The following is a 13479-nucleotide window of genomic DNA, read 5'->3' as shown; positions in this document are numbered from 1 at the left end:
TAAGGAACTTTTTTATGGCCCGTGTTCCATTCTTGATCCCACTCTGCCTTAAAGTCCCAATCTCGTGTTTACATCACATCACAGGATGCTACTGTTGACTCTGAGAATGAATGAACCTGTTTTAACATGACAAGAACTCACTGAAATTTGGTGGAATTAGCGTTTCTAATCGAAACTCAAACTTTTCGGTGTCTTAAGTTAGTTTATTCTTGGCAGCAATAGAACTTCCTGTGTCTAAGAGAAATGATTTAAAATGAGACTATAAAAGAGATCAAAAGGCTTGGACATCAATTAGTTCACAAGCTACCTAAACACTGTTGTGTGAGTATAAAGGAATCAAACATATGGATTACATTTCCATTAAAATAGAGTGGGGTTTTAAAATAAAGGAGCAGAAAGCTTTAGAAAACTCATTTGGATTTTCTCAGGCCTTAACATTTGAAAAGTAGTTCAAGCTGCTTACAAACACTAAAAGCTGAAGGGTATGCTGCTGCCTACAGAACTTAATGATGCTATAAAAGTTAAGAATTGTCACCAGTGGAGGCTGATTAGAGATCTGGGGAAGCCAAAAGAACCTGTCACTCACCTACCTTGAAGAAACCTACATTAGGCTTTATGTCAGCATCTCATTCTTGCAGCCCTTGCCTTCTTACAGTGTTTGTCGTGGGCAAGGCACACCACATCGGGGGGCCCCCAGACAAGCTAGAGGTATGGCTGTTTCAAATCTGCATAAACTCATACACTAACCAGCCCAACAAGATGACTAGGGGACAATAATTTTAGGTATAGGGTTATCTTTGTCACTCCAAGAGTTTTAAAAAGAAAAGAGAGAGCAAGCAATTTTTCCAGTTATCTTTGTTATTCTTTTTAAAACTAAACAGCCTTGGAGAAAGGATTTGAGGTCCATGTGTCTCCATAAAGTTTGGTGTCAGATAAAATGGGCAGAGATGGTCTTTGACTTCTGACAACCTGCATTAGAATCCTGCCTTGAACACTAATTTGTCATCTTGGGAAAAAGTAACAATCACCACCATTATTAGAATAATCAATATTGAGATAACAGGTGAGAAAAACTCTTGCTGACCCCTATGGGGTTTAGGGTCTTGGGAAATTGAGAAGAGTACATTGGCAAAAATGCCACAATCTGACGAAAATCTGGCAGCTACTACAGAATCGGAGGCCCAGGACAAGCTCCCAATATCAATCCTTCTTTAACTTAAACCTTTTTTAATTTTGTAATAAAATGGACATATTTGAACACCATTCACATTTTGTCCTTCTATTGGTTTCATCACCTGTGTTGAAATTCTTTTTCTGATTATGTATAATCCCTTCCTTCCTAAATATGGCCCCACAGCACAGAAATCTACAGGCTTCAGTATCGTTCTATTTTTTTGTCTTTCTGTCTCATTGACAAGACAGCCTTTCATGAAGAGAAGTAAGAGTGAGTTAGAATAAGGATTTCCTTCCTTCGGGTGTAAAGGAGTAAAAGGGAGACTCAAATACTTTCAGAATGCTCTAGACAGTAAATACGAGTTGTTATAAAGCACTCTGAACGCTGTCCTATTGACTAAAGGTAATAAGAAGAAAATTTTAGGGAGATTAAAGAAATCCCAGCACACAACTTTTATCTGATACAGGGGGGAAAAAAACCAAAACAAAACCTTAAAAAAAAAAAAAAAGCCCAGTATCATGTCTTGGCAGGGTGGATACTCTCTGGGGCACATTCACATAGTTGGTTATTCGGATATTGTGAAAAGAACCATATAAAGAACACTTTTACAAATGAAGAACACTTTCACCTAGAATTGATGCCAACATTAATAACTTAAGTATTTCAGTGTCTCATGGCCAAAGTTCCATATTTTAGCTACCTTAGCAAGAAAACCCAAGAAAATCAATTTGCATCTAAAAGCTCCTTCATGGAGTTGGCTTGGTTTTGTGGCAAGCATCCCAGCTTGCTTCGAGAAGCAGAAGTTGAAGTCTGCTTCACAGAGGATTGTTTGGTGCTAGTTGAATAACCCCCTGGCATCCACTGTTAGCAGAGTGGTAAGCAGATTATGGGTAAGCAGATATTAATATTCTGATTAAACATTTTAAAACCTCATACCACTATTTAAAAAAAAATAATCGCACTACTCTGGAGAACTCTTATACTTACCCTTCTGAAGCCACTTCTAGCCTTAATTTCTATATACTCGTGATCTTAAAATTTCTACCTATGGTTTATTTCCCCGAATCAAAACTTTTTCTCTCCACCACATTAACTGAAATGCAATGTCTAAAATTCACGTGAACAGATGACTTTCCTGGACAGCCTTCATGGTTTTAAGTCTTTACATTTCATTCTCTTCCTTCCCAGATCTCTTTTTGAAAAAGACAGGGCTGCAGTCATCTTTGGCCTCAGCTTCTATAAAAACCCGGCACAGCCTTGGCAGCCCTCCTGGAAAGACTTGTTTCCTGAAGATCCATTGATTTAACAAACTTAACAAACTTAAATAACAGAAGCTATGAAAGAGACTTTTGCAGTGAGCATTCTGAAGTTATGAAGCAACAAACATTTACTAGACCACAAAAATTTCTCTAACACCATCCATCATGTAGATTATACAATTTAGCACGATAACAGGGAAAGTTACTAATTGTTATTAATCGAGGTCTGCAATGCACACACAGGTCTTTAAAAATCAAAAGTCAAACCTACTGGCTACCACAACTTATTTCTGGGTCCAGATTGAAAAGTCTGTTTATTTCTTGGGTGCTTACTAAACGGGGCCACTCTGTTGGACAAGAACCATGGGATGAACATTTTATCCTGAGAACACTGAGTGTTGAAATCATCTGTAATCCCTACTTCTGATTTGACCAGTTAGCTTGATAAAGACCCAACGATCAAGGAGAGATACAGACGCTGGGCACCCACTTTGGAATGCCCTCAGGCTGATGGGGAGAGGTGGCTGCATGACTGTGGGAGCAGAACATCCAGCAAACTAGTTCCACAGTTCTACTTTAAGGAAAAGGGGAGGAGCACAGAGAAGTTAAAATCTCCCATTCTCACCCTTGGCATCCCTTCCCTCTGTCCAGACTTCATACCTTCTTCTTCTCTAGAACTCTCTTCCATCCTTGTGGTCACTGACCAACTCAGGAGATATTGCTGGAGAGACGGGAGGCAACAAGGTCCAGAGACTGGGCTGGTGGTCAGCCCAGGGACCCTCCCAACCACACTTCCCCCAACCCCTGAAACATCTTCTAGCAACCAGCACTTGGGAAAAGTGATCCTAAATCCTACACTGCTCTGGAACTGTGCGTAGGGCGGCTTTCCCTTATTGGGGCAGGTATGATGCGGTGACTAACCCGACCTACAGCTCTGAATGAGGGCTCTGAGAAGGCTCAGACCACTCACTGCATCCGTGGCCCTACAAGGAGATGGTTCCACGGAGCAAGCACAGAAGTAAGGTCACAGCGTGGGAAGGCTGGGGGAGGTGCTAAGGAGGAGGCTGGCGTTCTGACCCAAGCAAGTATTCTTAAGGACCCCTTAGCTCAGAATAATCACCTCTTCTCTTCCTCTAATTCAGGGCAATAGATTCCAAAAAGGAGGCCCCTCTTTTGTAATCCCAAAGTGAGGAGAGCACGATTCATAGCAGGACAGGGATTGTGGGCAGCCATCTACTTGCACCAACAGTTGTCCACCTGTCTTTCCCCAAGTCCTGCCCCTCTGCCCCCCAAACATCTGGTCTCCCAGAACTTTGGATATGTTCCCTTGCTTTGTACCCCTCCCCCCCGCCTCCACCCCCGGCACGCAGTGGAGGTGCCCCGCGTGGAAAAGGCGACGTTGGAAGAGACGCAGCCCTCGTGGAGTGCCCCTTGCGCTGGGCACTCATTCATTCCCTGGGTGGAAGGCGGAGGAGCAGGGGCCAGCAGGGCGCCGCGGCCGCCCGAAGGAAGACTCGCCAGGTAAGCCCGGCGGCCGCTCTCGGCCCCGCGTGTAGCGTCCCGCCGGGCTGTCAGCGCGCGCGCGGGGCGGAACCCACACCCACGGGGCAGCGCGGGCGCTCGGGCCGGGCCGGGCCGGCCCGGGAGGGGTGAGCGCGGTCGGCTCGGCTCAACCCCTGGCTCTGAAAAGAGAACCCAAAGCGGCGGCGGGCGGTGGGCCGGACGGACCACGCCGCCGGCGCCTCTTCCTGCCCCGCGGCCCCGGAGTCTCGCGGGCACCGACCTGCCAGCCGTCGCTCCCGGACGTTTTTCCACAGCAGATCCCAGGCTCTGGCCGTGGAATCCCGCAACTGCTCACTGATGGACCGCCTGAGCTGCGTCCGGAAGGGTTTCCGTTTGCTGGTCATTTTAGATCCGTCCTCATAACGACCAGCGGGCTCGCCACCGCTACTCCCGCGTGGCCCGCAGCTCAGACTCCCGGAGACTCGAGACGCCCGGCGCGGGACGCCCGCTGGGGTCCCGGGACCCGCCGCGGGCGCGACATGGGTCCGCCGCCGTCCCGCGCTGGGGCTGCTCGGCGTGCGCGGGCCGGGATGCGCCGCCGGCCCGGGAGCCGAGCAAGGTTAACCTCTGCGCTCCGTCTACTCCTCTACTCCTTTCCCACTTTCCCTCCCTCCTTCCCCTCGGCTGGGCGCTCCGCCGCTCCCCTCCCTTCCCCTCCCTCCCCTGCTCTCCCGGACTGTCTAGCGCCCCACTCCTTCCCCCAGCGAGCTTTTCCTCCCTTCCTCCCTCCCTCGCCTAAACCTGACAGCCTGGCCCCGATGGCCCCCACTCACGGAGTTTCCACCCCCTTTTCAGTTTCCCTCGCAGATCAGGGGCTGCACCATATTCCTATTTCTTGATAGTTTCCATTTTTCAGTTTCAGAATCGCCACCATCACAACCACCGTAACACAAATTTTAAACTATGCCACAGCTGGTGCCATTATAACTCATCATAGTTTTCCTGAATTCAAGTCACTTGAAATCATCTATTCAGTTTGGCTGACATTCTTTTGGAGTTGGATACTAGTGTTCTAGGATTTTATGTTAATCTTTCCTGATTTTATCAATGAAATGATGACCTGGCTGCAATCAACAATCAAATGATTTAAAGAGTCGAAGTATTACAGCCACTGTGTTGGAGGAAAAGAACTTGTAAAGATCAAGGTCAAACCGCCAGGAACCCCACATTAAAGAGATTTACATACCGTGGAAAAGCATTAGAATCTGCATGCGCTTTTAAAAAGTAGATATTATGAGGAAGTGAAATATGAAAATTGAAGAATTTTAAGGTATTTTTTAGTCAGTAACATGAGGCAGGCTTATAATCAGAAATTAACTGACTCCTGCAGGGAAGAGAGAGGAAAGGCGCTGGCTCTTCTACGAATACCTGAAAAGGTGATGTCCAGGTCATTTTACTGGGCTCCAAAGCCTCACTCATAAGATGAGGACAATGCTAGTTCAGGCCTCAGGGTGTCCTGCTGTTCTCAGTGTTTTGCTTCTAAAGTGCTCAGGGGACCTCAGAGAAAGTCATTTTGACAACATTTGATGTAATTCAACGACGTGATTAATGTCACACATTCCAAATTTGGTGACAGGAATTGAAATATTTGAAATATTTCAAATTGAAATATTTCAAAGAGAATTATTCAAACAGTAAAATTTCTGAAATCTCATTTCTTTTAAAATGTCTTTGAACGAGACTGCCAAGAACCAGTTTAGTCAGCTGTGTTTTGTTTTGTTCTGTTTTTTTTTAATTTCAGGTGCTCCACGTGAACTTTGAAAATTAAACTGTGGAGTCCTTTCTCTATTATACAAACTGCTACTAACTTAAGGAGTGGGAACTATCAGCCAGTCCAAGTCCTCTTGCTACAATTCCACACTTTTAGTAAATATTCCCTCCACTAGTTTATACTGTTGCTAGAAAATGGGGGGAGAAACGATGGTAAAAAGAATCTTTAATCGTCTTATTTTGTTGTCTTAAATAACCAAAAATGTTCACTAATGAAACACACTTCAGAATGACCTAGAAAGTAATGATTGAGCTCTTGTGCGCCATCCTGATAAACCTTTGAAATTGTCAGTTATGAAGCAATAAGTCATGGATCAGAAATGGACTGGAAACTATGGCAGCCAGTTATAGACTAATCCAGATAGCTTTCTGGACCCATGCCAAATACCCTTTTGATTACATCCTCTGTTCTGTATTCATGTAAGCTGGTATCGAAATTCTCTGGAAGGAGAAAGATCTGTGTTATCTTAAAGTGACTGCTATACAGTATAACAACAACATGTTTCACAATTACATGCCCAGGGAAGCTGTGTGTTTAACTTTTAAAAAGGACCTAATTGAATCAACCGTAGGCAGGAGTTGTAACAATGTTTGCGCAGGAATAGAACAATACAAGGGAGAGTCCAGCTATTTCACTAATCATTTAGCTCCAAAGATCCTGGACCCCTACTACTTTTCTATTTTAATACATATTTTACATTCAGATGGCATGGCTTAGGTGTTTTCTTTCAATGATGAATTTGAAGATCAAATTCGTGCAGTGCAAATTTGTTTAGTTCTGGTTGTAGAAGAGTCCCTGAATTCAGGTCTGTCCAAGAGAAGCCAGAGGAAAGACTCAAGTGATCTTCCTGGAACAGGTGGCGCCTGAGCAGCTTATGCCACACAGCTCAGCCCAGCTCCCTGCCTGGCCCAGCTGCCAGCCTTGCTGCAGGAAATCTCACAGCTGTGCACACGCTGCCGCCACAAATGCAAGGCTTCCAAACTCACGGGAACCTCAGGGCTCCTTGGAGTCTTGTATACAGGCCCTTAGCATCCACAAGCCCTATCTCAAAGCGGAACCTTCAGTGAAACTCCTTTAAAGACACCCCCCCCCCCCCGCCCCAGGGTCTTCACCTTGAGCAGATGACAATAAAGTCTACTTCAGAGAAAAGAAATCCCCACCCCTGCTATCTAAAAGAGGCACCTCTTCCTACTAAGACCTAGTCCTCCACCTGCGCTCTGTTTACCGACCTTTCTTGTCCCTATGAGGACTTGACTACATCGGTCATTGCCTCTATATCCTTTACCCTCAACCTTCCTCCCAAGAGGCTCACCCTTCTTTAAACCAAATCAAAACCCCCATAGCAAGCTGTGCTGCCTCTATCCTGTATCTCTTGGAAAAAGAAATCTTCCCTTATCAACCCTGCAATCTGGCCTCCCTCACTACTTCACTGAAACCTGTCTTGCCAAGGTCACCACTAATTGTCTGGTTGCTAAAGCTATTGGATGTTTTGCGTTGTTGTTGTCCTTTCTAGGTCATGTGGACAATGGGACACTGCTGACCATTCGATTCCTCGTGACACTGGCTTGTCTCATGCCGGTCAGGCCACGCGGCTGAGGTGTTTGTCCTCAGAGCTCCTCTCCCACCCCCTCACTGTTGGCATTCCCTAGGTTTCAGTTTTCAGCCCCCTCCCCCCTTTTCCTCATGCTTTTGTGTCCTTGGGTGATTGTATTCCCTCCCAGAGTTTCATCCTTTACCTCTCAGGACCCAACTTGGTACACACAAAAGTACTTGTGTTTAAGAGTGCGGCTGGGGGCGCCTGGGTGGCACAGCAATTGAGCGTCTGCCTTCCGCTCAGGGCGTGATCCGGGCGTTATGGGTTCGAGCCCCACATCGGGCTCTTCCGCTGTGAGCCTGCTTCTTCCTCTCCCATCCCCCTGCTTGTGTTCCCTCTCTCGCTGGCTGTCTCTATCTTTGTCGAATAAAAAAATTAAAAATCTTTTAAAAAAAAAAAGAGTGCGGCTGGACACAGAGGATCATAGGGGAAGGAAGGGAAAACTGAAGGGGAAGAAATCAGAGAGGGAGACAAACCATGAGAGACTCTTAGCTCTAGGAAACAAACTGAGGGTTGCTGGAGGGGAATTGGGCCAGCGGGGTGGGGGGGGGATGGGGTAACTGGGTGATGGGCATCAAGGAGGACATGTGATGTATTACATGCAACTGGTAAATTACTGAACTCTACATCTGAAACTAACGATGTACTACATGTTGGCTAATTGAATTTAGACCATTTTTTTTAAATTTTATTTATTTATTTGTCAGAGAGAGAGCACAAGCAGGGGGAGCAGCAGGCAGAGGGAAAGCAGGCTCCCCGCTGAGCAGAGACACCAAGGTAGGGATCAATCCCAGGACCCTGAGGTCATGACCTGCGCCGGGAGGCCAACACTTAACCCACTGAGCTACCCAGGCCCCTTGGCTAATTAAATTTAAATTTAAAAAAAGAGTTTGGCCAGAGGCAGAGTTGTGTTTGACTCTGGCAAGTTTCTTCCCCTCAATACCACCTACCTATAAGATTATCTTGTGGATTTAATGAAATAATCCACTTGGCACCAAGAAAGGATTCAACAGTGAATGCTACCCACGCTGCTGTTCTATCCTTATCATTATCACATTGCTGTCCTATCCCTCATCTTTCCTGAGCCTTCTAAGGGACCTTTCCTGACACCCAATCTAAATAACTTCATTACTTCCTCTCGTGGCATCCACGAGTGTTATAATTTTCTCTATAGCACGTATCACTTCGGACAATCTTGTTTGTTTGTGGTCTGTCTCCCAGGCAAATCTGGAGCATTATGAGAGCAGAGGCCTTGTCTGCCTGACTCACTGGTGTGTACTCAGCGCCTAGAACACTCCTTGACAGTAGTGTTCAGTAAAAACTTGTGGAATGCATGATCATACCCCAGCACTGTGCATCATTTGCCTTACTAATGGGTGTCTCTGAAATCCTCCCCGAGAACCTGCTCTTCCCTCTCCAGTTCCTGTGCTACCCGCTGATGCCACCGCCCGTTACACACATGTCCAAGACAGATGCCTAAAACGCATTCTAAATTCCTCCAGAATTCCTGATATCATTTCAATCTTTCTCTGCTTCTCCATCTCCAATGGACTGGAGTTTGGTCAAGTTTTCTTCTTTCCTCCCCCGAATTTCTTTTTATGAGATTCACTTTGGAAAGCTATTGCCCTCACTCAGCTCTGTCTTTATACATTCCCTCTGCTGACAGACCTTCCTCTACTTTTTTTTTTCTCCTTCTTTGCACTTATCCTTCAGGAATCAATTCAGATGTCAACTCCTCCTGAAAGCCTTCCACAAATCCCAGTGACTGGTGTGTTCCTCCTCTCCCATGTTCCTATAGGACACCTTGGGCCCAGCAATCACAGAGCACTGTGGGTAGCTGTTTTCTCTCAGCCACCCTGCCCCCCATCCCCCAGTCCTGAGTTCCCCCTGCTGGGACTAGTACATTTATTTCTGAATCCCATGTGCCTTTCTTACTGAACAGCCCATAGTGGGATCCTTTTCTGACTGAATAAATATTCTATTGTAGTTTTAGATGACTGGTTATTACTAGGGTCTGTTCCTTAGTATAAATATAAATTTTAATTATGCCTGTGGCTGTGCTGCTTCATTATCATGAATTATCCCTCTCTTTTCTTATGTCAAGTTTAGTAATTTTAAATATAGAATACATAATAATGATTATGGTTTTTAAATACAGAAAATTATAAATAGAACCAGTAAAATTGATAACATCTGAAAATTTTCCTTTTCAGTTTTTTCTTTGCATGTTTAAAAAAGCTGGAATAACTTTCATACCAAATTTTGAAAATTTTTTCACTTAGTACTAGATTGTGAGAATGTTCCCTGTCTATTGAGTTTTTTAAAATACAGTTTTCAGTGAATACGTACATTTCTGTTGGGTAGACACATCATAACTTACTTTAAAAACTTCACAAGTTTGGACATTTCATTCCAAATTTCTGAAATTACAAATAATACTATGATTAACAACTTTGGCTATAAAGGAAAAAAAAGATATTTTTTTCTTCACCTTCTCTTAATGCTATATAATTAAGACTCATCACCATTGCACCCACAACCGCAAGTAAGAAGCAGGACTTGCCACCCACCTTCCTATGTATAAGAATGCCAATGACTCTGCAATTCTATTAACTTCTTATCTCTCCTACTCCCCCTTCTCATCCAACCCATCCCGTGCCATCACTCCTTATACCTCAGAATGGAGATGCGTAGGGATGCCTGGGTGGCTCAGTCCATTAAGTGTCTGTCTCTGGCCCAGGTCATGATCTGAGGTCCTGGGATCGAGACCCACATCAGGCTCCTTGGTCAGTGAGAACCCTACTTCCCCCTCTGCCTGTCGTTCTCTCTGACAAATAAATAAATTAAAAAAAAAAAAAAAGAATGGAGAAGTATATTCTGCTCACATGCTGAGTATTTTGTTGTCAGAAGCCTCGCTTAAAAAAAGAATTCCATTTCTTCTAACTGTACCAGGCCTGCAAACCTTTGTCGGGAGCCTATGGTTATGACCCATTATTTCATGTTGTTTTTCAGCTTTATTGTAGGAAATTACCTTCCTTACAGTGACCCATTTCCCCTCACTGCACAATAGAAGGGTAAAGAGCTCAGTGTGATTCTTTCCATGCATGCTCTTTCTCTCAGAGAAACGTGATGTGGCAGCCATTCCTTCAGTGTTCCCTTCAGGCTACATTTCAGGGTCTTGTTATAGAGACTCCAAAATGCAATCTCATATTATTTATTTCCTCATAAAAAATGTTGCTGAAAGTTCTGGAGAAGCTGGCTTTCATGCCGGCTCCTTAGCTCATCGTCACCAATCTGTACCTGTCCCAGTGGGTGTGTCTTAGTGCCCCACTGCCAAGTTCTGAATCTGCCAATCTTCTAACGCTAACAGTTGTGATTGCTTTTGGGTTTTGTTCTGTTAATTGAAATATTGCTGGGCTCCATGCTTTCTTGGAAGCAAATTTAATGTTAGCTGTGAGCTCTGCATTGCCGATCAAAATCTTTGGCTATGTTTAGTATTTTCCTCATGTACACTGATAAATGCCTGGAATCTTCAGCCTTAATGCCATGTCATAATATTTCTTCTCACATATGGTAATTCCTTTCTGCATGTTTCATGTATGGTTTGGGGACTATGATTACCACACAGGAGATCCTGGGTCAGTGTGTCACAAATCACTTATTGTATTCACAGGCTACTGGCATGGAAGAAGTGTCTAGAGATTGGAATCATCTTGATGCCGGCTTGTGGACACCCTGCGGCATTCTTCAGCCTGTTTATTCAGCCATAAAGTTTGAACAAATGTAACTTCCTACACAACCATGCTTTATTACATTGATACAGGCAAATTGACCAGTTAAGACTCATCCATTTTGCGATGACTGCCCGTATACAGAGGCTAGTTTTAGACCTCAGCATGTTTTGGGGACACTCAAACATACACTGGGAAGCACTATCTTGGTGCTACCGAGCTCTTTAAGGTCAAGAAACATATCCTCTGAAGAGCTGGGAAAGGCAGCTCCCTGGCTTGCTTGGGCTGTAAGGTGGTGAGGCAAGTAAAGGAGGCAGGTGGATACCCTGGCTCCCACCAACCGGCTGTGTGATTTGGACAAGTTACCATTCTTTTCTGTTCCTCAGCCTTGGCATCTATAAATGGGAATAATAATAGTGCTTCCTTCAGAGGGCTTTTGGCAAGAATCCAGGGCAATAAAACATGGAAAATACTTAGAATGGTTCCTGTCATATAATGAGCACTCATTAAATGTTAGCTATATTACCATTATTTGGCCTACATCAATTCTGCAATTCTCATGAGATTCCAGTCCAGCTAAATTTTGCATAGCATCATACCAAATAACAAGAAGACACTAAAGAGTGGCAGAGAATAGCGATGAACTGGGGAGGAATAAGACTGGAATTCAAATCTCAGCTAGGAGAATGATGAGTCGCAGGACCGGTGGAAGCTACTTAACCTCCCATAACGTCAGTTTCCTTACTTGTCAAATGCAGACAAGAACATTTGCTCTACTTGCCCTGATCAGAGTTAAAGTATATGTGAGAGAGGCTTATCAATTCAAAATGCTATCCCAATGGAAGCTGTTGTAGATAACAGGAAACACTGGGGACGATCTACGTTTGGAGCTGGTACACTGCCTACTTAAATACATTAAAAAAATGTATTCATTCAACAAATGTCTTTATCTTGAGTGACACAGCTTTTCTCTGGTGGCCCTGTGTTCCACCTGCTGACATGATTTCAAGGCCGTTAAGTGTGTGGTGTGGACTCTCGGAAGGGGCGGGGACCCTCACCCCCTTCCCTGGGCCAACCTCCCACTGCCATTCTACTTACTCCACAGATAGGTACGGAGCAAGTCTTTGGCCTCTTTAAAGATAGGCAGCATATTCCACATTCTAGAGGCAAATCTTTTGGTGAGATCTCAGCAAGAACTCCCAACTTGTTACTTAACCTGACTAGATATGGCATTAACTTTAGGAATTTTTTCACTAATAAGCCTTTGCCCTAGGTAAGCACTATGCAGGATAAAGCACTTTGTATAGATTACCTAATATAACAAATGCAAGAAGTAGGCATTCACCTTTAAAAAAAAAAAAACTGGCAAAGAAACAGGCTCAGAAAAGTTATAGGACTAGATTATCAGCTAATAAATTGCAGAACCAAGACTCAAGGCTGATCTCTGTGGCCAATTCCAGCTCTCATTTGACTCCCCCTTGCCCCTCACCATCTAAGCTAATAGTATTTTTCCTCCCTTGTTCGTAGAACTTAAGAGGTTGTGGGACAATACATTATAATCACTTAAGAAATGTCATCTCTGTCAGTCACGAGATTAAGCCTATTTCATTATTTAAAGTAATCTAGAGTTGACTTGTATTCAAATCTTTCATTAAAGCTCCTGGAAGAAGTCTGGTTATCTAATAAAATTTCTGGGGTTGAACCCATTTTCATGAAATGAGGACCTCAAAATAACTCTGGGTCCCCTAGTCCCTGATTTTTTCAGATGCAATGAGGGGCTACGAGGACAAAGACTGACTTTTGTCAATACCCAGTGACACTTTCTTGTTGTCACTAACAACACTATAGTGAGTATAAACAATATTATAAAGTATATTTCAATTTCTGATATTTTAAAAAGTGTAAACGTCAAAATGTACCTCTTCAACAGAAGTTGTCCAAAAGCAGCTGATTTTTGCAAATGTTAAGTGTTTTCCTGTTAGCGCCTTATAATAATGTGGTGAATACAAAGGGAGTTATGTTGAAGAGTTTCTGGGGCAATGGAAATTACTTTTTTCATGTAATATGTATTTTTCTCCTGTCTTCTCTTAGTTGAGCACTTTTTCCTTCCATATGGGGTAATGCTGTGTTTTCTTTATCACTTCAGTTGTGCCCCATTGGTCATTCATTACTAATAATATATTTTTAGTATAATTTATTTTTAGTAAAATACTTTGCAGGTATCATTGAAAATAAAACCTCCTGATATTAATTAGGAAAAATTACAAGTCCAAATCCATCCTGGGAGTCTGGGAGATCGTTCCGGATTTCATGGCTATTATTGCTATATCTATTCTATTTGTGTGACCGGGGCCTCTGTTTCATGTATCTTTGCATTCCTTGTGCCT

General features: G+C 43.8%; 1 protein-coding gene and 1 long non-coding RNA gene across 8 annotated transcripts in view; one reads left to right on the top strand and one right to left on the bottom strand.

Annotated features, from left to right (window-relative positions):
• Positions 1-13479, bottom strand: part of STARD13 (StAR related lipid transfer domain containing 13) — a 513073-nt gene that overhangs the window by 224977 nt on the left and 274617 nt on the right. The window contains exon 1 of one of the 7 annotated variants that reach the window (XM_087865193.1): positions 4217-4608. The exons of 5 other annotated variants lie outside the window; for them this stretch is intronic. In XM_087865193.1, the coding sequence (XP_087721319.1) occupies positions 4217-4340 (124 nt within the window). In that variant the 5' untranslated portion in view covers positions 4341-4608. Of the gene's footprint in view, positions 1-4216; positions 4609-13479 lie in introns of those variants that run through there. One more of the 7 variants, XM_045796979.2, reaches the window with a different exon arrangement.
• Positions 3816-11623, top strand: LOC148109380 (uncharacterized). The gene is made up of 2 exons (XR_015725977.1): positions 3816-3954; positions 11035-11623. It is a non-coding gene; the product is annotated as an uncharacterized LOC148109380 (long non-coding RNA).

Source organism: Ursus americanus, chromosome 10 (genome assembly GCF_024610735.1).
Source record: "Ursus americanus isolate L20-20 chromosome 10, mUrsAme1.1.p, whole genome shotgun sequence".
NCBI classification, from domain to species: Eukaryota; Metazoa; Chordata; class Mammalia; order Carnivora; family Ursidae; genus Ursus; species Ursus americanus.
The sequence above is the reverse complement of the archived record's forward strand: the minus strand, read 5'-3'. Positions and strand labels throughout refer to the sequence as shown.